Source organism: Malurus melanocephalus, unplaced genomic scaffold (assembly GCF_030028575.1).
Source record: "Malurus melanocephalus ecotype Western Australia unplaced genomic scaffold, MMel_1.1 scaffold_3, whole genome shotgun sequence".
NCBI lineage: Eukaryota > Metazoa > Chordata > Aves > Passeriformes > Maluridae > Malurus > Malurus melanocephalus.
In genome coordinates, this window is record NW_026623235.1 from 1,126,069 (window position 1) to 1,152,428 (window position 26,360).

General features: G+C 36.7%; 1 protein-coding gene across 3 annotated transcripts in view; it reads right to left on the reverse strand.

The window, feature by feature from the left end:
- Positions 1 to 26,360, reverse strand: part of CSMD3 (CUB and Sushi multiple domains 3) — a 575,335-nt gene that overhangs the window by 5,090 nt on the left and 543,885 nt on the right. For all 3 annotated transcript variants that reach the window (XM_057367689.1, XM_057367683.1, XM_057367675.1), the window contains 7 exons: positions 20,256 to 20,429; positions 19,928 to 20,001; positions 11,550 to 11,661; positions 10,101 to 10,280; positions 6,708 to 6,773; positions 4,481 to 4,639; positions 1,114 to 1,226 (listed from right to left, as the gene is read on the reverse strand). In XM_057367689.1, coding sequence (XP_057223672.1) covers positions 1,114 to 1,226; positions 4,481 to 4,639; positions 6,708 to 6,773; positions 10,101 to 10,280; positions 11,550 to 11,661; positions 19,928 to 20,001; positions 20,256 to 20,429 — 878 coding nt within the window. The remainder of the gene's footprint in view (positions 1 to 1,113; positions 1,227 to 4,480; positions 4,640 to 6,707; positions 6,774 to 10,100; positions 10,281 to 11,549; positions 11,662 to 19,927; positions 20,002 to 20,255; positions 20,430 to 26,360) is intronic.

The window sequence follows — 26,360 nt, forward strand, 5'->3', positions numbered from 1 at the left end:
AAAAAAAAAAAAAAAGTCAAGTAAGGACATTATGTAAAAAAATATGGAATGTAGGGAGTATACTGTCTACTTTTGTATATTTAAAAGTCTGAAAGGAAATTCCTTGCGTTTGCCGCCTCGGGAGAATGTTTATGAAGCCTAAAATTTGTATGAGCCAATAGAGTAAAGCCTTATTACTAGTAATTTATTGCTTAATCAATTTAGTTAAAGGCTTCCGTTGTGCAGCTTTTAAAAAAAAATATTGTTCAACCAGTGCCCCTTGTTATAAAAATGGAAATTTGTGCATACAATTCAATGTAAACTTCTTTTCCTTTGGCATGTGCACACATAATGGTGTTCCTATTTTGCTTTACCAGTAGGTAAAATGTAAGAAAAGAGACAAATTCCTTGAAAAATTAAATGGTGTAATGCAGATATATGAGTGTTAACCATCATCCAAATAATTTCATGGGTTTTTTTTCTACAAAATCTACTTTTTTCTGTATCTGTTTTTGGAAGGTATTTCCTTTACATGGTTTGATCACATCCCAGACTCCTGGGATGTTGTTTCTTCTATTTAAACCCTCTCTTTTCACCTCAGTTATGTGCTCCCTTCCTCTCTGCTTTAAAGAAAAAGCTCAGACCCAGAACCCCAAGGGGCCTAATGCTATGGGGAGTATTATATTTTGTTTTCCACATACATGTGACAGTTCATCTTTCTCATGGTATTTCTACAAATATCACCAAAAAGCAAAACATGAATGCTAATATAATGATCAGAATTGTTATTGTATTGATAGAAGATAATATTATTATCAAGTGATGTTATGTTTAGTCATGATAACATTGTTAAATATATTGGAATAAAGAGACTTATGAGACAGGCTTCTGTACCAACATTATAATTTTATGCTGCATTATAATTTTGCCTACCCTGCATGACTGTTCCCATATTTTCCCTCTGACTGGTATCCTGCTTTTTAYGAGAAAATGTTCACTTAATTTAATGAATCAGCCTTGCTAATAAGATTGCATTTGATATGTCTAAGCATTTTTTGGGTGTAAAAACCAGCATGATTTCAATCAAACAAAAAAAAAAAAATTCCCTCTCTCTTGTAGCAGAAATATACTCACAAAACCATCCATAGCCCATTTTTCTTCTTTCAACTTGCTCGCAGATGTGTGGGAGGGTGCTTTAATGAGATATATGTGGAGCATTAGCYGAGCTTCCTGGCTTTTATACACTCCTGTAGAATATAGTTTTAAAAATTCATATTAGTGTTGACTAGAAAAATGATTTCATCTTTGAGAATAAACACTTCATCTCTTGTCTTAAAGAGGAAAAGCAGGAAGAATAGGTACCAATTGTCAACAACCTTTAGAAACATGCACTCTATTTTGAAATTATTTCAATAATCCTAAAATTTCAGTTGAAACTGTTTTTAGCTTAGCCTGTAGAAAAGAGAGAAAGGAAACCTCATACACACAGCTGTTACTTCAAGCCTTAGGCAGAATAAACATTGACAGCAATTTGATTTGAAATGGAAAATATTGTTCTGAATCAGGCAGAATGTATTTAAACYTCACATCCCTACTTTCAATATATACAATTTAGTCATTTTGTAGAAAATGTGATAATAGGAAGATCCACACACAAATTCTATTCCAAAAGCTGCTGCTAAACTATAAAAAGAAAAATTGAAAATATTTTTCACAATTTGATTGTTCTTCATCAATTAGTACAGTCAATTACAACACAGTTTCTTCCATATGATGAGGCGACTTGCATACAACCTTATTTACTTTGTAGACATAATTAATTGACTCATTCTTGTTGCTGCAGGATAATTATTTAGAACCCAAATATCATTATTTGTTAATCTGGAAATGAAAATAAAATACCACAATATGCTTAGTGATTTCATCTTCCATGGGCAATGATTCCTAATTCACGTTTCTTGTGTACATGCCTAAATTGAAAAAAAAGAAAAAAAAGCCTTCTCTACATTAAGGATTGGTGATTGCCCTAAAGGAGGTATCATTACATATAAATCATCTCTGAGCTAATGAGATGACTTACTTTCAAGTTAACACTGCACTGAGCTCAAATGAACGTGCCTTGGCAAGATGTGTTTATTCTGTGTATACTACAATTACAGCAAGCACAAGTGTCAAAATCAAAAGAAGTAAAAAAAGATGCATCCAATGATGGACAGCAAAACAGTAAATGATGCAGGAGGAGGGAACTACTTATCATTTGAGAAAACTACAAATTGAGTATAGGTGAATTAAATTACCTGGCATCTAAATGTAATTTTTATCCATCCTAATTCCCTGCCCCTAAGATACCCTTTCAGTATAAAGGATCTCAGTGTTCTATTTGTACAATAAGGAAATAAAAAAAATATTAATTACCTGATGATATGTGCAATTGCCTGTGTGTAGAGTGGAAAAGCACATTTGGAATCATGTTTGTGTCTAGATGAAGGAACCTTKTATTTGGAGGAGGTGGTTTTTGGTAAGAAAACACAGGGGTTTATTGTCTAATTCTAAAAATACAAAATACTACATCAATTGTACTTAATACCTTCACGGAAATTACATGGCTGAAATTGATACAATAGAAAAAATTCACATATAGCCAAGACAAACACAGTTATCAGTCAGAAAACATTCAGTGCAGACTCTGAAGAACGATTCTTCAAAGAACACATACAAAATGCCTTTAACAGCCAAACCTAGTGATAAAAATTTGCCACGCTACTCAACGGTGGGAATAAGGCCTCAGCAGAAACACAGGTCCTTTGGCTCATTGCACCCATCCTTCCTGCAGACCACCCCTCACAAATCAGATCAGGCCCAGCCAAACAGGGCAGATGTTGCTTGTCTACTCTGGTCTGCTTCTATGATAAAGTGACTCAGTGGATGRAAGGAAGGCTGTGGATATTGTTTAACTGTACTTTAGTAAAGCCTTTGACACTATTTCCAATAGCATCCTCCTGGAGAAACTGACTGTTCATGGGTTGGACAGSAGGACTCTTCACTGAGGAAAAAGCTGACAGGCTGCACGAGCTCAGAGATTTGTGTTGATTAGAGTTATACCCAGCTGGTGACACACAGCTGGTTACAACTGGTATTCCCCACGTAAATACTCTGTTTAATATCTTTATTAACGATCTGGATGAGGGCATTGAGGGTACTCTCAGTCAGTTCACAGATGACACCAAGTCGGGCAGAGTGTTGATCTGCTGGAGAGCAGGAAGGCTCTGCAGAAGGATCTGGACAGGCTGGATCAATGGCTCTGCACCTGGGTCACAACAAGCCCAGACAACTCCACAGGCTCAGGAGGCCCTGAGGATGCTGGTCATGGCTGAACACGTCCTTCAGTGTGCTCAGGTGGCCAAAAAGGCCAATGGCATCCTGGCCTGTATGATAAATAGGGTGCCCAGCAGGACCATGGCAGTGATCATCCCCCATATTTGGTACTGGTGAGGCCACAACTCGAATCCTGCATTCAGCTTTGGGCTCCTCACAACAAGAGACGTGGAAGTTGTGGAGCATGTCCAGAGAAGGGCAATGGAGCTGGAAAAAGGTTTGCAGCACAAGACTGATGAGGATAGTCTGAGGGAATTTGGGTTGTTTAGTCTGGAAAATAACGAGATTGAAGGGAGACTAAATCCTCTCTTCAACTACCTGAAAAGTAGTTGAAGCAAGGTAGATTCYGGTGCTTTTCTCAAGCAGCAAATGGTAGGATGAAAGGAAATGGCTTCAAGTTGTGCCAGAAGAGGATTAAACTGGATCTTAGGAAAAAAAAGTTCTTCATTGAAAGGGCTCTCTGGCATTAGAATTGGCTGTCCAGGGAAGTGGTGGAGTCACCATCCCTGGAGATATTTAAAAGATGTGTAGATGTGTGACTTCCAGACATGGTTCAGTGGTGGATTTGGCAGTATTAAGTTAAGTTGTTATCTTAGAAGTCTTTTTAGACCTAAACAATTCTATGATTCAACTATTTTTTTTTTCCCTAGAAAATCTAATAAGTGTCGGCTTTGCTCTCTTTTCATGTTCATTAGGTTTCTCTGACTTTATAGGTCACCATATATAAATCTCATCATATTTATTATCAGTCATTAGGCTACTGTAGGGAAATGTAATAATTATGAATTAAGAAAATCTCAGGAAGAGTAATTGAAGTTTATTTAAAATGTTTAGAGGAGAAGCATGAGAATTAATATGATTTTTTCACTCCTTATTGACTATTAACTCCAAAAAAAAAAAAAAAAAAAAAAAAAAAAAAAAAAAAAAAAAAAAAAAAAAAAAAAAAAAAAGCAAGGGGAGGGAAAGAAGTGGAAAAAACCCTACCTTTGAAAAGGAATTAAAATACAATGAAAATTTCTTTGATAAGATAATACAGTTTAAACATTGTGCAGAAAGTTAGAGGGAACCAATGTTTGTAAGGCAGAAAAATGAAAAAAAAAGGAAAATAGGTTTTCTTAGCCCATACCTGATAGCAGCAATTCCATATTGCTGTTTGTAAGTGTTGCATTTACTCTTCCTGAAGTTGCATTGAAACTGGTGACTGTCAAAGTCATGGGCTGCTTCTTGCTCTTGTAATTGTAAGATCCTTTCCATATATAATTTTGGGCAAACACATCATCAGGAACTATACAGAGCAAAACATGTTTCAATACATATTGTAATATTTAGTACTTTGAAATTCAAATATCCTACAAAATGTATGATAAATATTAGCATTTTCTTTCCTTTACTCTTTATATTCAGATATAAAACTTCAGATATAGAACTACATAAAACCTGGCATGAACCTTTGCGAAAGAAATGTAATTGTACTGAAGAACACAAACACAACTATATCTTCCTTTTTTTTTCTAAAATATGGATCTGGCTCAGAATTAAACCGGTATCACAAATTCTGAAAGTTTTCACCAGAAGAGCATATTCCACTCACTGTAGAATATTTTCTATACCAGCACAGACAGCTAGGGAAATATAGCTAGCATTAAATTTTGCAGAAATTAATATCAATTTAGATATTGAAATTTTCATAAGCATCTTTAAATTACACTAAATATTATAAGCAGTTTCTTTATTAAGTAGTCAATTTTTCTAATGAAAAAATTATATAAGAAGTTTTGTCTTCAAATGCTTAAAAATATTATGAGCTTCTCTAGGAGAAAAAAAAATAAATTCTCTAATTTAAAATTTAAAACAGATCATAGTCTGCTGGGTAATAAACATGCTATATTTATACCCTTGTATTTAATATTTATCATTAGCAAACTGTAAAATGATTAAYTTAAGTAATGCTATTCCAGCAACAAAAATCCCCCCCAAAACAACAAAMAGCTACCTATAAATTAAAAACTGATGCATGCAAATGTTTGAAATTTTAACATGAGATACCTTTAAACAATTAAATTGGAAGTGATTTAGGATGGGATTACTGCACTTTCCAAAGCAATGTATCAAGAGTTATCTGTATCAGAATCACTATTTAAAATCAAACTTTCACATTATTTGAAGTTATTCACCATAAACTTAAAGCTCTGTGTTCATGTGTGCATTGGAATCTCATGTCAGATGAGCAGAGAAGAATATTTGCCCTTTTTTTTTCTCAGGATACCCYGAAATCCAAGACTAGGGCACACTGGAATACCCAGTTTTCCTTCATGATTTATTTTATACAACAGAAAGATAGGTTGTCTTCTCCATGAAGGGAAAAAGGGCTTTCCTAGTTTTTCCTGTCTGTGTACGTATATGCATACAGGTATATATTTCTGGAAAAAAAAAAATCTAGATACTGGACCTGAAAGCAAGGAAATCGCATGGTGTAAATGCTCCGATGCTGTTGATTTCTAATCTGATTGAAATTTACTTCCCTGCTTTTAGGAAAACTGATCTTTATGTGCTATATCTGCAGTTAACTGGGATTGCACAAAATGAATGAACATTTTCTGAATTAAAAAACTTGATGTCTACCATTCAGTAGCAGTGTTGACAAACACAGTTTTGAACTAGTACACAAGATAAACAAAGTTAAACAAAAAAATGTGTGCTAAATCCCTAGATGATAAAGTATTACTTTTAAATCCCATTCATTACCAGTAGAAATTCAATAGATTTATAGTCAAAGGTTAATTTTAGTTAAGGAGACTTCTCTTTTCAAAAAATTTCTTCAGTGAACAGAAAGCTTCTCTTGTCAGGACATCTAAATACAGTCTTCAGCAAATCTGCTAAAACTGGAGACTTCAGCCAGAATTGGAGAGATTACCTTGTCTCAGCTAAAATTAGCTTTTTTGAAGGCTAAGTTGAAGGCTAATACTAAGTATTTAGGTAAAGAAACTGAAATTAGTTATATGTAAAGGAGTGCAAGACTGAAGAAAACTGCAAAATGTCTTTATTTTGAGGTGCRTAGTATAGTTTCTAAATAGGAAAATTGCACAGAACACAGTGATTTCAGTGAAACCAATAAAACTCCCACTACATAACAGAAATTGTACACAGGTACACATATGGTAGATGGACTTCAACACTGGGGAATAATTTAATTTTTTTTCTTCCTTGCTAATCTAGTGCCTAATCTAATATCCTTTACACATTCTAAATCACTCAGTGCAATCTCACTAAACTGATCCTCATTGGTTTTTTTTTTTGTTGTTTGTTTGTTTTTTAAAGATTGTTTAAAACTATATAAACCTTGGAATACTTACCACTTAGTTTGGGACTTGGTGTTCCCAAAGCTGGTCTGGGATCCTTCACTAATATTTTGGAACCAGCTGTTAGAAAGAATAAATAATATAAAGACAAATCAGCAGCAAAATGTTACTCAGAAACATGGAAAATAATTTCCATAATGGAGTTATTTATCAAAATGCGGATAAGGTGATGTTTCAAACTCAAATATTAATGAGATTTCAGTTGGTATCAAACCTTAGTATCACAGGAGCACTTGCACACAGACTTCTGTTGCCCCATTTCCTCCTAAATCAGGCACCTGGATGCTATCAAGCCATTTTCAATAGACAAACAGTGCAGGGTTTCACTTCAGAATCCATATTTCAGAATACATAGTCCTGGATCATGCACTTAACATGTGAGATGCCTTCTGAGATATCATCTAATCCTGGCTATGTCACTTGGATTAGGAGCAGTGAACAGTATTTGACCGAAATGTAAGACCAAACTGTGAAGACACACATAACAAAGGGAGCTTGAAATATTTTCTCTCTAGGACTTAATTATCTTCAACAATACCAATTGAGATATCTTGTGTTCAAGACTGAAAACCCCTAGATGCTGCCTTTTTCTCTTAATATTGAAGGAGAAGGTCCCTGATTCTTTAAAGAATTACAACAGAAAGAAAGAAACAAAAAAAGCTGTCCACAGTATCTCCARCTTCTCAGGGGATATGAGAACTGGAAGTGGGAGAATTTAATTTCTTTTCTRCTTAGAGCAGGAACTCTCCCACCACAGAAGATGATGAACTAAATGCAGTAGGACAGTATAATTTCATGGAGATGAAGTTATTTTATTTTGAAGAAACTACTTTGGATTCACTGGAACATAAAGACAAGTAATTCTGTCTCCTAATATAAAATACTCTGATGCAGCACTAGACCAAGCTCTTTGCTCCAACTATGATTTCAATRTTTTGTATTTTGGGTCTTAGCCTTGAACCCAGGCCCTTTCTTTCTGATCTATGTTCTAAAAAATCACAAAAGAAACTACCTTCCCCCTGAGTTGAGTATTTTTCTGCATAAAAAGGAAACTTTTGCAGGAAGAACTGAGAATATTTTTCTTGAGAACAAATTTTAGCTTTTTCAAAAGATCTTTTCTTGTCTTGCAAGTTAAAACTGTAAAGAAGCAAGGGCAGGGGTTGAAATGCAACCCTAAGTTCTCATGGACTACTGATTGATTAACCTCTATTTCCTCTCTATTTTTAAAGAAACTTACTGAACTTCACTGTACATTGTTGACCTGGAGAGCACGGTTTAAYAGCATTTGCTTTCTGACTATATTAAGCTCAGGTTAGAAATATCTGGATCACACTTTCCAGTYGGGCTTCAGTATAAAAAGATGATGAGTCAATTAGCCTTGTCAAGTTGAACAAATTTCTAGTCAAGTCCAGAAGTGAAATTTGAAACACAAAATAAACAGAAATACAAATACAAAATTAAAGATACAAATCCAAAACTAAAMCTAATTAACTATGACTATTAAATATCAATGTCCAGATATTTGAGTAGGTCTTTAAAGATTCAAATTTTGTATTTAAAGGATTAAATTCCACTGTAATTCCCCTATACATCCCTTTAGAGCTCTCAACTACAAATATTTTATTCCTTTTCATCCTTTTCCAAGTTATTTTAGTGAAGTTCACAATAAGAGGTGAGAAACCTGAACTAATGTTCTTTGCTCCATCAGAGAGATATTTCACCGTGCTGTATAGCCAAAATTGAAATTATTTAGGAGGTATTTTACTTTATGCAATTAGAGTTAACACTTTACTATATATTGCTCATTCTTAGCTTCTCCCACTGCTAAACATCAAGAAAGAYATCTGATCCTAATACTTTTTTAAAATTTCTTTAACATTTTTTTTCAGGACATTGGGGAACTAAGCTATATATGACAATGTAGACACACTCATAGCTACTACTTMATACATAAAAAAATCTCAAAAAGTTTCCTTACTATCGGGTAGTACAATTAATGCCACTTCTTTCAACAGCAGAAGCAGAAAATTCTTGAATCCAAATACAATCTATGAATCACATTTGGCCCACCATAATACTTTCCAAGTACTGAACAAGTAACAAGCTTCCTGGCTGCTTGCTTTCYAGCACTTCCCCAAGCTCTGCTTTATTTTCCCCCAGCACTTGCCTGGCATGCAATTCCAGGACACCTGTTTTTTTAGTAATACAAACTATTCATTTCCTATTTCCCTTCCAAGTAGCAGTGTTTGGCTAAAAAGCCTTTGAATGCCTCTGTGAGAGCCCTGGGGATAACCACATCTGAAACATTAGGTAACAGTAATCTGTAAAGGYCTTTAATTATTCAGGAAATCGAATTCCAAAGAGTTTCTATACTTGAGTATATTCCTTATCTCACAGCAAAACCACCTTTCTCAYTATGACTTGGCTATGTTGTTTTTCATGTCCTACCACGAAAAAGTGGGTAGTAAAAATTAGAAACAAAATAAAAGGTTGGAACAGCCAGAAAAAAAAGTAGATTCATTTTGTTTTCCAGACAGCCAGGAAAAAGTAGATTAATTTTGTTTTCCAGTAGTATACTGTTATAAAATATAACACTAGTAAATAAAATAATACTAAACCCTATGGATTTATTTCACATAGTGATTCAGACACCTTCTTGGACTTCAGGCATCTTTCTCAAATAGTAGTACAGAATCATTCAATCATTTAGGTTGGAAAAGACCTGTAAGATCATAGAGTCCAATAGCTAACCTAACACTGSCAAGTCCTCCACTAATTACAGCTCTAAATGACACATCCTGTATTTACCTCCAGGGACAGTGACTCCACCACTTCCCTGGGCAACCTCTTCCAATGCTTGACAGCTCTTCCTTATTCTTCCTAAAWTTTTTTTCCTAATATCCARTCTAAACCTMCCCTGGCACAATGTTAGGCCATGTTCTCTCATCGCTTGTTAATTTGAAGAAGACACCAGCCTCACCTCATTTTAGGTAGTTACAGAAAGCAATAAGGTGTCCCCTCAACATCCTTTTCTCTGGGATAAAGACCCCACCTTCCTCAGCCTCTCTTCATAAGACTTGTGCTGGAGAACTTTCACCAGCTTCATTCCTCTTTGAGCCCAGTCCAGTACCTCAATGCCTTGGAGTGAGGGGACCAAAATTRCACACACATTCAAGGTGTGGTCTCACCAGTGCCAAGCACTGAGTGACCACTAAGCAGATCACTTTGTCACAGAAGGAGATTTGGCTCGTCAAGAAGGACCTGCCTTTCACAGAAATGTGCTGACTGGGCCCAATCAAATTGTTGGCATGCATGTGCCAGCTGCAAGTAAAGAAAAGCACTGAAGTATGACAGATGACAGATGGAGTGGGAAACAGAAGAGCTTACCTTCACAAACTGGAACCTTCCCAGTCCATGTGCCATCAGACCTACACGCTCTGTGCTCTGATCCTCCTGCCAAGAAGAAGCCTGGCTGACAAGTGTAAATCAATGTATAACCAAGTGATGGAAGATCCATTCCTGCAACATTAGCATGACTTGGYGTTTCTGGTTGCTTACAACTATGAGCTACAAAGAAAAGTAAAAATATCCTTCTGTTAGAATGGTGAAAATATTTATGAAAATGTAATATTCCCATTCTGACAGTTAACAAAGTAAAAATAGAAATTACATCTTAATATATTTTAAGTCACATTAAAAATTACTATATAGTCTATAAAATATCACCACAATCATGTAAATACACTCTTAAACATGGGCATTTCAATTCCAAGGGATCAAGAACTTACTTAAATACACTTGCATGAACAGAATTAATTGTCTGCATATGTGTACAGAAACAGCACACATACCAGACTTAAAAGCAGTCTTGGCTTGTGACTTAACATCACTTATGATATCTGTGCAGCATTGAATAATAGTAAATGAATGGGTCAGTTGGAAAACACTAATGAAAGGTCAAGGAGAAATTGAAGATGAATTATAAATACCAGAAAAATTAATTACTATTTCTAATCTCATGTGAAGTGCTGTGTATATTTAACGATTATCAGAATGTGGAATTTATGTGTTATCTCAAAGACAGCACACCTCCAAGAACAGAGTTCACCTTTCAACACACTGAGCTACTGATCTGCTCTTTGCTTAAGATTAATGCTAGCACCAACTGAAATATTACTAATGCTGTTTCCTTCTGTGGATATGCTCTCCAGTCACTGAAGTGATTCTATAAGGTCAGAGTTACAAGTTAAGACTCTTTCCATAAAAAATACAGGTGAACAGCAGACCTAGAAAGACTAACTATGATGTCATATCTTCAGTAAATTATCACAATTTACCGAAGATCTATGAAATGAAGTTCTGCTGTTTATATTCTGAGAAGATTCTCTCTAATTCAGATTCAAAAATTTCCAACACCAAATTCTTTTTTCTCCTCTTGAAAGACCCTGATTCCTTGATTGGGAAACAGTTCAAACTCTTTACTAGAATTGATTTTAAATATATTCCTACACATATTTTAGAATAGGGCCTTCCAATATGTCCTATTCTCAACACCTCCTCTCTGAGTTGGAAGGGTTGCACCCTCTTAGATAGAAATKGACTATGGATGAAGATCTGTCTATTTTCTTTCTCTCTTTTATTTGTTTTTAACTCTATAGTTCACTGTAGAAAAACTGACTCACAKAATCATGTTTCTAGCTGCTGTAAGCTAGTAATGCAAATTTCTGTTAACTTTCTGTCAATAAAATCTTATAGAYAACTTTATGACAATGTTACTGCAGCTAAATAGTCTAGACAAAAGCCAAATGGAAAAGAGAGAAAATTTACATTACTTACGTATACATTCTGGCTGGATTCCACTCCATGTAAGATCAGGAAGGCAAGTTCGTGTTGTTGAACCATGGAGAAGGTGTCCTTTTTTACACTGAAATTGAACTACATTTCCCACCTGTTGAAAAGCAGAAAACACAGTAATATTGTTATGAGTGACAATCAGTTGAGATTCTTTTGTTCCAAATTTGATCACTCCTTCACATAATACAGACTTCATAAGTTGTGATTCTCTTTMTGTAGAAAGTAAATTAATTTCACAGAACAATTTTATATGAAATAAAAAAAAAAAGTGTCATTCTCAGTAGAATTCCTCTCCCCCCAAAATTAGATCCTCTATGAAAGAAAATCGAACCCTCATCTTCTGTGGTCTTTCTAGTGTGTTGCTCTGGGCCTGGAACAGTTGATGTCCTGTGCATTTGGAAACCAAGTTTACGGTGCCTTCCTTACTCTGGACCAAGGAGGAACAAGTTGGGCAAAATTGCCATAAACAAGGGAAGTCACAGAAGTGAAATGGGTATTAGATTCTGATGGACTTTTGCTGAACTAGATCCCCTTTTGTAGAATRCTTGATATATTCACAAATTATAATGAGAAATATTTGATCAGAACAGACAGGGCTGGTCAACAACATGGTCTCATGCTTCAGATTATTCCTTTGATATTTTAATTTTGTTTTTCAATGAGAGGAGGTAAAGGATAACTGCTTTGTACATCACTCTGATAATAGAAACTGGAACACAAGTACATTAGAATTTACAATAGCAATTCATCTGAGATTAGCTTTTAATTATTAYTCTTAAAATGGATATGTGCTGCATAAAAAGGAAAATAGAATTCTTAGAGTTTCTGCACAAACATAAAATGGAATAACCTGTTCAGAATGTCCAGTCATGATGAAATTGATGAAAATGCAAATAATTCTTAGTCTCCATTAAAAGCGAGGAAATTAGATTAGAAGTATAGCATTCAGAGAGTATTTTATTACATGGTGTGAGTGGTTAACTCAAGTATTGAGGTGCATAGATTGTATCTACTGTTCTGCAGTGACCTGTATTAATATATTTATCAACTCATGTTTAAACAAGAAGTTGAAAACTTTAAACTGTCTGTGACTGYACATTTATAGTTCTGGTTTGTGTTGGATCTTTTCATTAACTTGTTTAAATGYATAACACTTGATTCAGACTGATGCTTCAAGGTAAAAYGTGGATTCCTTCCCAATAGTTTAGTACTGTGAAACAGCTTTTCACTATAAGTATTCATTTGAAACTTTACAGTACTATTCCATTTCAGCTCAAGTTTCTCATCAGAATGAAATTTAATAATAACCCATGAACTACACAGAGTAGTAGCTCATCAACACAGGATGTGATTCAAAATTCATCTCATTTTTTTTGCTCTTTTCTGTGCTCACTGGACTATGTAATTACTTTTAAAGATTTTGAAGAAAATACACTAAATCACTTGCATGATTAAGCACAAAGTAAAATACTACACATTTTAGAAGTTGCACCAAATAACTCTAAAAGCTTTTTTTTCTTTTTCCTTTTTCTTTTTTTTTTTTTTGTTTTTTTGTGGTAAAGATCTTAGCTAAAACAACCACCACCAATACATTACTTAAAAAAAAGTACTAGCCTTATGAAAGATGTGTTCATATGACTACATCAGTGGACAAGGCAAGCACTACAGATGTCATTTTTCTGGACTTCTCTAAAGCCTYTGACATCATTCCTCACAATATCTTTCTCTCTAAACTGGACAAAGATGGACTCAATCAATGGACTATTAGATGGATAAGAAAGTGATTGGACAGTCACACCCAGAGGGTAGTGGTCAACATCTCAGTAACCCAGTGGACAACACAAGCACTACAGATGTCATTTTTCTGGACTTCTCTAAAGCCTTTGACATCATTCCTCACAATATCTTTCTCTCTAAACTGGACAAAGATGGACTCAATCAATGGACTATTAGATGGATAAGAAAGTGATTGGACAGTCACACCCARAGGGTAGTGGTCAACATCTCAGTATCCCAGTGGACAACAACACATGGTGTCCCTCAGGGGTCAATGTTGGAACCAGTGTCATCTAACATCTTCCTTAATGACACAGGTGAAGGGATCAAGTGCAGCCTCAGCAAATAAGTAGATAATGCCAGGCTGACTGGGATCCATCCAGAGAGACCTGGACAAGCTTGAGAAATGTCCCATGGGAACCCATGGGCTTAGTAAGACCAAGTACAAGGTGTTGCACTACACCTTATAGTGGTGTTTGGTTGCGATAGGAACAGGCCAAGAGCAGCCCTGCCGGGGAGGACTTGGGGGTGCTGGTGGATGAGAGGCTGGACATGACCCAGCAATGGGCATTTGCAGCCCAAAAAGCCAAATGTGTCCTGGGCTGAATCAAAAGCAATGYGGGGCAGCAGGTTGAGGGAAGGGATTCTGCCCCTCTATTCTGGTGCGACCTCACCTGGAGTCCAGTGTCTGACTCTGAATGTCTCAGCACAAGAAAACCATGGACTTGATGGACTAAACTCAGAGGAAAGCCACCAAAATGTTCAGAGGGATGAAACACCTCTCCTGTGAAAAAAAGGCTGAGAGAACTCAGTTTGTTAAGCCTGGAAAAAAAGAAGGCTTCCCTCTGACCTAACTGTGACCTTCCAGTACCTGAAGGGAACCTGCAGGAAACACGGATATGGATTGTTTACAAAGGATTGTAGTGACAGGACAAGGGGGGAATAGATTCAAAAGAGAGTAGGTTTAGATTATAAACTGAGAGGAGATTCTTTGTTRTGARGATGGTGAGAGACAAGCACAAATTGCCCAGAGAAGTTGTTGATGCCCCAYACCTGGGTGTTCAAGGCCAGGCTGGATGGGGCTCTAAGGAATCTCATCCACAAGGTGTCCCTGAGCATTCAGGGGTGCTGAAACTAGATGATCTTGAAGGTCCCTTACAACCCAAGCCATYTGGTGATTTTATGATTTCACAASAAAGACAGCCTTTGTATAAATAAGCCCAAAGCAGCATCAAAAATGCAACAGCTGCCCAAGGGATGAGGATGTTTTAGAGGTGCTGCCACACTGTTCAAAATAATGAATAGATGAAAAAAAGTATTACAAGCAATATGTAATAATCAATATATTATACTAAATAAGTATATAGGATRTGTTTAGTAATTARGAAACAAATAAAAGTATTTATTWAAAAGTTTCGTGGTTTACTATGCAATACTCTTGTGCCAGAGACACCAGGTGGCGCTACAATACAGGATTCTATGCTCCAAAAACTCCTAGTCGTGAGCTGCTCTGATTTGTTCTAATTTTTATTCTACAGCTGAAGTAGAAGCGTTAGTACTCTGGGAAACAGTGTTTGCATCCAATTAAAAAAAAAAAAAAANCTAAACCCCAAAGACCATATATTTGTTAGTGTCTAACAGGCGAAATACCAATCTTAGAAGAAAATGCCTAAGTATCAACCTGCATCTCCTTACAAAGTACTCTAGATAAATTTTTCACCAAATAGGATTATAATAAAAAATAATAATTATTAAGATAACGGGAAGAAATTATTATCCTTGTTATTTCTTAGATTCATCATAGAAATAGAAGCTACTTCTAACTCTCATGAGTTACTCTACAGTTCTTAGACTTCAATTTCCCAAAGAACATGAAGATACCCTAACAAACTACTCAATCCCCAGCAATTCATGCCGAAGGATTGAGAAGCTAAGGGAATGTCAGTTATTTCTCTTCATTATCTTTCAGCATCATATTTTGAGTGAATGGAATCATACCTCATTAAGTCTTCACTGTATCTGCAGTGTGTTAGCCCAGTAATACATTATTGCTACTACTACTTAACAGGGTTTTGAGTTTGCATGACTTCTGGGCAGAGGYTTGACTGGCTTCCTTTGTCTGAAAGTGTTATGAGCTGCCTGGARTTTTGTGTTTTAAATTAGTTTTGTTTTGTTTCTAAACTGGGTTTAGCTCTGAAATCCAATTTTACTGTGATCAGGTTGTYATGACCGGTTTTTATGCCTTTCTTTACCTTTGTATGATACAACCAAAGATTTATATCCATAGCATGAAAGAAAGAATCTAATGAGCAGAATGAACTGTTTCCCTCTAATGTGATGCTGTACAGGGAAATAGAGGCCTGGGGCTGAATGACACCAAAGCCCTTGAGAAACAGAGACAACAGGACGCTGTGAAGAAGACAACAGTGTGACTGTGATAAGAGATGCAACACAGTCTTAGCACTGGAGACCCTTTTGCTGTGAACAACTCATCCCTAAAGACACACAGGCCTGGACAGAATCGGGTTTCGGGGGTAAAAAAGAACAAGTACCTAACCTATGGGAAATGTACCTTATAGTATAGATTGAAATACAATGTGTACAATGTTGAGCTGCAGTGTGAGTGGTGTAAAATTGTGTTTGAAACATTACAAATAACTCCAGGTGAAATATGAATGACAGACACTAGGAAAAAAAAAAAATCATCGTCATGCCAGGGAAATACTCCAGATTGTGACATTAACATCCCTCACTGACACTAGAGACCTCACAACCATGAGGAACAGTAGGAACCAGGATAATACATGGTGTCTGATAAGGTTTAGATTACATTTKCATTGATGCAGTGATGATGCCAACTGTGCTAATGGCGACAGCTATATTGTGGTAGTAGAGAACTTCTCTTGGAATTTCATCCCACAATTCAATCAACACTGAAGGTTTTATAAACATTACATTTCACAGAAGGAGATTATTTGCAAGGCTGCTCAACATCTATAGATCAAGTTCAGTATGGTATTTCATAAAATAGAATTCAATAGCTAGCAGAGGGCTACCACTACAGCATTGTGCCTATTTTCCTTTTTAAATTCAGACTGCCCTTTGGCTTAATTTAGACCTCAATATAAYGGAAAACAGCTGAATCCTACAAAACACATTGGAAAAGTATGAGAAGTAATAAATCTTACATATATGACTGACTGGTGTAAGCAGTTCTAAACAGTTTCTTCAGTAGTACCTTGTGTTACAACAGTTTATGGTGAAAGTGCWATAAGCAATTTTCTATGTTTCTAGCAATAAAGCTGAAGTAGTATTTCAAACCCCACAGTTTCTTTCCAAGAAGCAATTTATTTTCCAGATTACATATGAAGTCAGTTCTCACTAAGTTCTAAAGATACTTTGTCTCCATTGTAACATACTGCTAAGGTAGATCTGTCAAATAAAAATGCTCAGATGAAAGGTAAACATGCTAGAAGTATGTATCAGAAACAATTAAAGCAGGTGATGCTATTTATTTACATGCTGTGCCTGATATCCAAGTGGCACTAAACTGGTATTTTGATGTTGTTTGAACACATAAGAATGTGATCTGCTTTTTCCTGAAGAATTCAACACTGAACAATAAAATCCACTCAAAAATGTGTTACCTCTTTTTCCGCAAAGCTCTTTTTTAATAGCTGAAATACCATTCGAATGTGAGGCGGTGATATTTGTGCTTTTGTTAGTGTAGATTCCAGGTCAGGTTTAGATAAACCTTTCAGTCAAGCCTAGAATTATCTCRTGTTTGCCTGAACTTTCAGTGCAATCAGAGAGAGGAAAACAGATAATAAAGAGCAGGGGAAAAATCAGTAACAAAACAACAGTGCTGTGGAAGCCTTGATATCAGTATTGTGAAAAGCAAGTGTCAGTCAGTGATTTTTGCCAGAAAAAAAGAGGAGGTAGCGCCATTTGTTGAAAAGGACTTAAAACAGGATTCCATATATGAAGAGTTGTATTTTGCTTTAAGGCTACAGCTTGATGATTTTTTTTTTTTTTTTAATAGGACAGAGAAATAAATTTCAACTTGAAAATTAAGTCAATTAAGTTACCCTTTTAATATTAGCTTAAGTATGAAGTATTTAAAAGAGTTCRAACAAAACAAATTAAAAAAAGAAAAAMATRAAAAGACCCACACCAGTATTTTGGAACAATTTAGAATTATTTTTCATCTTTCTGTTAATGGCTAGAAACAAAGGTCACTACTATCCCATTTACACTTTAGGGGAGTTAACTTTAACTTACACTTCAGGGGAGTTAACTTTAGGAAGTTAATTATAGCATAAAATAATTTACTATATTTTGTTGTCATAAGAAACATAACATTATGTCATAACACTATAGAATATAATGATAATGCAATATTTCTTTCCAGTATCTACAGAAAACAACTTGTCTAGGACCAATCACTTTCACTGTTATTTCCACGCAATTAAGAGCTAAGTTCAGCCTAGTCTCTGTGAATGATACTTCTACCTTGCTATGCATTAACTAAGCAATCATACTTAGAATAACCAGAAACAGCATGTTTATTTACTACMTAAAATCAAATTCACTGTGTCAGTGTGGGAATAAATTATTGGCAAGGTAAGGAGACTATAGCACATACATCTTAAACATATGGGCACTAACCTTACAACTGTTTACAGATTTATTTTTAGAATTTTCAAGGCTGCAAATTCTGCCAGCAGCTACACTCATTTTACAAATGATTTGTCAATTGACATTTTGCTTGATATCTTGACAGTTCCATGCTAGCTGTGAGTGATGTTTTTACTCACAACTACAGCACAAATCAGAAAGAGTGCATTAACTTCTCAATGAAAGCTCATTATGTGAGAGAAACTGTGACAATAAAATAGCAGAAAATGCTTAATAAATTATTTATTTGTTACATAGTTGAATAAAGAGTTGTCCTCTAGCATAATACTGTATTATAACCAAAGGTAGCTAGCCTAAGGACTGTCCCTTCATATCCTATCTTGGCACAAAGCAGCACTTTCAGTCCCTAGAGAAAACTGAGACAACTTTATTATCACTTGCATCTGACTGTGATCTAGGACAATCTGAAAACCCAAATATTGCTAAAACCAAGCTGGAGTAGTATTGCATAAAGGTCACCAAAAGGATAAACTACATAAATTTTTGGCCATGAAATTTAGGAAATTCTTTAGCTACAATCTTTCCTTKTATAAACTAATTTTATTTTATAAATGTGTTCAAATTTCACTTAACCCTTTTTTGCACTTCCAGCAAACTGCGGTTTTTATTCTCCAGCTACTAGACAGACACATACAACAGGGGAGTKGCTAGGTACTCTTCTGTCCATTTCTCTTCATATGCCTAGAGCTTTCAGCCCTGACAGCAAACACAGATGTCACAGGATAGATAAGGCTCTCTCTTTGTTCACAAGATTCCTAACAAATTACAAGGTGCAATTTTGCATCTCTAAACCATTCACTCTTGAAAACATCTCACTGACACTACTGTCTTGTGTGAATCAGAAAATCAGCTGTTAAAAATTTTCAGTTTCACAGTTCTTTTTCCAACAGAAACATATTGCAAGCACCATTTGCCACAACCCAGCCTTGCATAAAATGTGACCAGCAGCCTCCTGKTGTGCATCAGTCAGAGCACTGAAAACAGGTCAAGGAAGGTGCTTCTTCCCCTCTGCTCAGTCCCAGTGAGTCACAAGTGGGTGCTTGTAGCAGGGCTTGTAGCCTGTGCAGGGCTAAATAATCCAAGAGAGACAAGGACATTATATGGAGTACAGTGATGGGCCACAAGGATAATTAAGAGACTATAGCATCTGGAATACAAGGAATAGCTATAAGAGCTGGGGTTATCCATCCTGCAAAAAAAAAAAAAAAAAACTCTTGGGGCAGCACAAACAACACAGACACTTTTCTTCAGTGACGCCCAGTGACAGGACAAGTATAAATTGAAACACAGGAAATTCTCTTTAAAACTAAGAAAAACATGTTCATTTTCACTGTAAGGGTGATCAGCTTGGAACAGGATGTACAAAACCACCGTTTGCAAATATTCAAAAAGACATGGACACAGCCCTGATAAAGCTGTTCTAGCTGACCCTGCTTTGAGATGGGGAGGTGGGACTAGAAGTTCTCCTTGCAGTGACTCTGAAATTCATTTGTGYTTCCAAATGTATCCACAGAATTTCTCTCAGGAAAAAAATCTTGGGTTTTTTTTGAGTATGTCTACACTAGCAGTTTGGCACACAGTATACACATTTTTAAGGAGAGAAAGCCTATTTGATAAATTGTAGGGAACACGTATGTTSGTGGGAGATACTGAAAGTCTTCAAGGTGAAATCAAGCTGATCTTGATCATCAGTTTTTCATGTAGTACATTGCTGGTAGGGACACAGGGTCAGTTTAATCCAACAGGTAGAAATAAGGAAACAGCAACATGGCAGCAAACAACTCTTACACAAGTACTTTCTGAACCTCTAATCAGATGTTTCTACACTTTGAGATAGTACAAAAATATTTAAATATGTAAGTTAATAAAGTAATAGTATACTCTACCTGATAGCCAAATGTATTGTTTTGTGACCCATGCCTTGGGACCCCTGGATTTTCACATGCTGTGCGAGTAGGTTCTAAAAAAAAATTGCAATATATTAAAGGCAAAACAAATTACAGTATTTTAATTAAGTACATGAATGTATAACAAAATTAAGCTTAACAACATGCAATAAACCAATCACAGAGACAAAAAATAAAAAAGTGATTTGATTCTCAGAGAGTATAGAATATCAGGATAATTCAAAATAATTGAAAAATCCCAGATTCACTTAATAAAAAGAGGAATAATCAGCATTTCAAGAAATTTCAGTACATGGGCATAACCTACCTATACATCGAGGGGAAGAACCACTCCATGTTCCGTCTGCTTGGCAAATCCGAGTGCTGGAGCCAACCAAAATATAAGGAGGATTGCAGCTGAAAGAGACTTCTGACTGATAAATGAAGCTTTTGCCTTCTCTTTTCCCTTGAGCAGGTACTCCAGGGTCACCACAAAACTTTGCTGTAAAAAAGACATAATCGAATACAACATTTATTAAAAAATTAAGGTAACATTTAGCCGAACTGTCAAGAAATTGCTACAAATTTTATATTTATTTTATTGAACACAGATCAAATATGGAAACATTTAATAGGAATTCAGGAAACTAGATATACAACATCTAGTCTGCCAGATTGCAGTAGTCCTGATAGTTGTTCAAAATTACTATATAGCATGCTTGGTCAGTACTTGACACTTAATAAAACAAGTTGACAACTTATTTTATTAATCCAAATATCCATAATCCACCTGTGCCCCAAATCACATCAATCTGCAAATTTTTAGCAAGCAATCAAAGAGTGCATTAAACTTTCATGTCAACCTCCCCTCCTCTCCTGCTTTCTGCCACCTACCCACTACTCAACATTTTTATATGATTGAAGGATTTGTCAGATAGATTTTAGGAATCATAAAGTCTTGCTTCCTCCTCCTTCACTGAGATGTAAAATTTGCTCTATATGGAAGCACAGCACTTGAACGTTAGAACAGCTAACAATAAAGAAACACAGAAAAAAAAGTAATAAAGAAACTTCTGCAACAATTTAAAAGTTGAATATTAAAAAACTGCTATTAGAACAAATTTCACTGACAAAAATCTGTTCTTGAATTGATATTTTTACTTTATTGCTATCACCTAAAGGTTCCTTATGTCTGTGGCATGTCATGACTSAGTAAATGCACTGCTGGCAAATGTACTGGCCTTCTGCAGTATAAAGTACTGAATACTGTCAGAAGCTAGATTTTGAATAATTGACCCAGGAAATTAAATCAGCTATAGTAAACCTTGTGCCATCAGACTATATTATTCCTTGACATACCATGAATTCCAATATTGTGTAGTCCAATTTCAGATCAGACAGAAAATGCTGTAATAATAATAATAATAAAAAACCCAACTCATATCAGTTCAGTAACATGTTTCTAAATAGATATCCTGTACAGACAGTGGAATTTTGTGCTTCATCTTTCTCAGCTACAAACAAAATTTAAATTATATGTCTCACAACAACCTTCAAAATGCATTTGTAATGTTTCTATCTTACATGAAATGGTTCTGCTCTCTGCTTCTTACTACAGACACTATGTGGGAAATCCATCCCCACTGATGAAGAAAAAGGGCTTCATCAGTAACACACCAGAAATGTATACAATTCCTYCACTTTTGGTGGCATAGAACATTGTGCAGAATTATGGGCCAAATTCTGAAAACACCAATGGATTGGGGATGGTGCCACATAGTGTACATATAGTGTACTTTGTTGTGTGAACCACAGATGATGGTTATGCTACACTAGAAAATTCTGTGTCTTAATTTGAGAATACCTGAAATACCTACAGATTTTTAACACAGGACCTTGAAACTGCCTCCTAACAGTCCTTTGCACCAACAAAATGATAACAACTCTGAAGGGAAAAAAACAAATCTCACACTCAAAAATAAGGTTTYGGTAAATTTGTTCATTTTTTCTAAAACTAAGTAAACCCACCACTTAGTCATGTTGACCTACTCACTGAATATCTATTGAATATCTTCCTCATATATCACTAAGAGTGGAAACCAGGCATCATGGCAAAACACAGCAGCTTTCCTCAGATATTAGAAGAGRTGACTACTGAGCAAACAAAAGTTTTGGTGAAATGGAAGTTCTATGGGTGTTCCCATTCCCAACGCAAATATTTTCCTAAGGACTCTGAGAGYCTTTAACAGAGGGACCATGGATTTCTGGCACTGAGACTGTTTCATTGGCACTGGGCTAGTTTCATTCTTAGAAGAAATGTAACTGATTAACAGCACATTTTCCGTCCATCTCTGATGGCAGCAGTGAACACATCTGTCAGAGATGTGCCCAGCCTGTACAGCAGATGCTCAGCCTGGTGACTGAGCTTCTTGAGGAGGCATTCAGGCTGAGGAGCATCTCAAGGAGATTGGCTGGTGGCATCATGTTCTACTATCCCTGAGATGGATGTATCACAAGAAACAAAGGATCCCCTACCCTCTCACCACCAAGCAAAGGGAGAGGTCTATGAGATGAGGGGAAATGGATGTAGGTTACTACTTGGGGGGAAAGGCAAATCCCTTCCGAGCCTGACTCGTCTTCCCAGGTGCCTTTATACAACAGGTATGAGGCCCCGGAACTGGATGGACAGACAATTTAAGATGCAGATGAAGGTCTTCCTGGGATTGGATGGCAAGATAASCTACCCCCCACAACGTGAACACCTCTGTCAAAATAAAAAGAAGGGTAGTTTTCATAGGTGAATTCCTTCTGAGGGGAATCAAGGACCCAGCATGCCAACCAGGCCATACCCTCAGGAAAGTCTGCTGCCTCCCTGGGGCCTGGGTAAGCGACATTGCTAGAAAACTCTCTAATCTGGTACAACCTCTGATTATTATCTGCTGTTCTTTATGTCCACAGCAATGGCATAGCAAAGAGAAGTCCAAGTCCAAATCAAAAGAATTTCAGGGCCTCAGTGCAATTGTTTGAAGGATCAGGAGGACATCTAGTGTTTTCTTTGATCCTTTCAGTATCACGGAAGAATACCAAAAGGAACAAGCAGACCCAACTGATCAATAGATGACTCCGAGGATGGTGTCATCACAGGAACTTTGGGTTTTTTGATCATAGTATGGTCTATACAACATCAGATCTACTGCTATTCAATGGCAGTCAGAAGACGGTCTCTTCTCAGAAGAGAAAGAGCATYTTTGTGCAGGAGTTAGAAGGGCTGACCAGCAGAGTTTTTAACTACACTGGAAGAAGGAAAGGGACAAAACCAGGTTTATCTGTAATAAGTAATGGGATGGCATGCTGAAGTTTGAGTACTAGTGAGATCCTTCAGTGCTCTCCATGAGGAACTGGAAGCCTTTATTCAGCCCCAGAAACATGACATCTTTGGCATAAGCAAAAGCTGGTGGGATCAGATTTATGAGTTGTGTGCCAGTAGGGAAGGTTACACACTCTTCCGGAGGGATAGACAKGGCAAGTGAGGCGGGGGATGAGGCGGGGGAGAGGCTGGCAGAGCTTGCAATTGGTTTAGGATTGGTACTGCCCAATTCTGTGCCCCTAACTGAGAATTCCCCAAAAGCACCCTGCTACTTTCTTTCACTGTTCCCACACCCCTCTCCGCCCCCCACCTCATGTGCCCCCTCATGGCTACTGAAAAAAATTAACCCCATTCTGGCCAAAACCAGGACATTATGGCATGTTAAGAGGCTTTGGTAAGGATTAAGGGACACACAAAGCACATGTTGTTATGGGAATCTATTMTAGGACACATTCAGGATGTCAGCACTGGCAAATTATCCCTCAGTGAACTAAGGGAGACCTCTAAATCAACTGCTGTTGTCTTTTTGGGGGGCTTCAGCCAAAAAAACTTCAGCATAGCTGGTACAAACAGGTTCCTAAAAAACTTGGACTCAAAAGTATACTAAGTTTGATGATGACACTAAATTGGGAAAACCTGCTGACACACTTGAAGGCATGTGTGCCCTGCAGAGAGACCCAAACAAATCAGAGGATTGGGCAATCACCAGCCATATGAAGTTTAACAAGAGTAAATGCTGATTCTGCACCTAGGATGGGATGACATGGGATGTACATCCAGTATATTTCTGGAGAGGAGCAGTGCAGCAGGGGACCTGGAAGTCCTGGTTGATGGCAAGCTGAACRGGAGTCAGCAAAGCCCTGGCAGCCAGGAAGGCCACCCTGTCCTGGGGGACATCAGGCATGGCACCACCAGCCGGGCAAGGGAGGGGATTGTCCCACTCTGCTCTGCATTGGCGTGGCCTCACCTCGAGTGCTGGGTGCAGTCCTTGGGTGSACAATAAGAAGGATATAAAGCTATTAGAGAGCATCCAAAGACAGTGAAGGGCCTTGAGAGGAAGTAGTGAGGAGCAACTGAGGTCACCTGACTTGTTCAGGCTGGAGAAGAGACTGTGGCAAGACCTCATCGTGGTCTACAGCTTCTTCACAATGTGAAGCAGTGACSGGCATTCATCTCTTCTCTGTGGTAACCAGTGACAGGACCCAAGGGAATGGTATGAATGTGTGTCAGGGAGGTTTARGTTGTATATCAAGGAAAGGTTTTCTRCCCAGAGGGTGTCTGGGCACTGGAACAGCTCCCCAGGGAAGTGGTCACAGCACCAGCCTGACAGAGCGTGAGAAAGATTTGTACAGTAGTGTCAGGTACATGGTGTGACTCTGTGCTGCTCCACCAGTTGGACTTTGATGATCTTTATGGATGTCTTCCAATTCATTATGTTCTATGATAATGTTATGATTCTAACTTTTATCTGCAGTTAGGAATTTTCTGGCATTGGTCTACATTTTTGCCCTCCATTGCCAAGCATATAAAACCAGCAGTCCTGTACTGAAATTACTGAATGAGTAATTAAGCAAACCAATTTACTGGGTCATAGATGGCAAACACTCAACCAAGGACATGGTCATATTCCATTCTGAATAATTACTCCATGTCATAACTCTATACCTTGCATATCTTCAGCTACAGGCTCTATAGAACCAAGCTGGGAACTAAATTTCTGATGTCAAGAACTGCTCAGCTGCTTGTTGAGAATGACTTTCACCAGCTCCCTCTCATTTCTGCCAGATGGCAACTAGCTTAAGCTCTCCGACAAACACTGGCTGCCAATTGTTTTCTCTTGCAAGCCAATGGGTAACCATTGCCCATCAACAACATTCAGTTAATGTAATTTCTGCATCAAATAGACTAATTCCCAGGCAGCTGCATTCTGCGCTAAATATACTGTTTAAAAAGTTTAAAGGTAGAGCCCACTTTTTCAGAGTATATTGCAGTATTGAGTATTCCAACCTTAAAAATCAAAAATAGGTTGTGGTATCCAAAAATTACTGAAGAACACCATATTTCAATCAAGAACAAATTATAAAAATAATTTTCCATAGTCTCTGATGTTCAAAGTAGAGCCTCTCTACAGAGAGAGCTTAAGCAACAAATAGTGGTCTTGTTTTTTTTCTTCCAGAGACAATGCCTTTCACCATGTTTCCACCTCTAGCACAGAGAGCTTCTGCAGCAGTCAGAAAACTGTGGTTGATGATGAGAGAATATAATTGGGAAAAAAAAAAAAGGAAAAGAAATAAGATCTATATCATCTATATGCTTTCATGGTAGTGGGATATAGCCAAAACAGAGAACATTTTTGACAGGGAGAGATGAAAAATGAAAAAGTAGTAAAAGAACAGAGAAATACATTTTGTAACATTTAGCAAGCTACCTGGCAAACACAGCTACTTGGCAAGTTCAAATTAAATTTCAGAAACTGTAAAGCCATGAATATGATATTATGCTCTTCCAGTTATACTCCTTTYTCAACACCATTACAGAGGGTTACAATTATTCTACAAATAACCACAAACCTACCTTCTTCAGTGCAATCAACTGAATATCTCTCAGAAGAATTATAGTAACTTAAGAAAAAAAAAGGAATTTGATACTGTAATAAAATTTGTAGCAATATAAAAATCAATTAATACCATAACTTTCAGATTAACAGATTTTACTGCATAAAATATATATCTTAATGTAGTGTAGGGTAAAAACAGGTAATTGTCACAGAATCACCCAGGGCCTAGGCAATACTACAGCCAAAAAAATTTCTCTGGGGCATGACAGGAAGTTTAGAACAAGTAATGAGGAAACAAAAGAGTTTATAATGAAAGACACCCTATCATAAATGTAGGTGGATCTGAAAACAAGACAGCACCTGTTATTCTTGAATTGCCTTGGAATATGTTGCATACATTGACTGTAATTTTTTTTTTTTTTTTTTTTTTTTTTTTTTTTTTTTGTTTTTAAGGACTCCTACCTGCCCACACAGGGTTTAGAGATATTCCTGTGACCTTCTCAATTTCC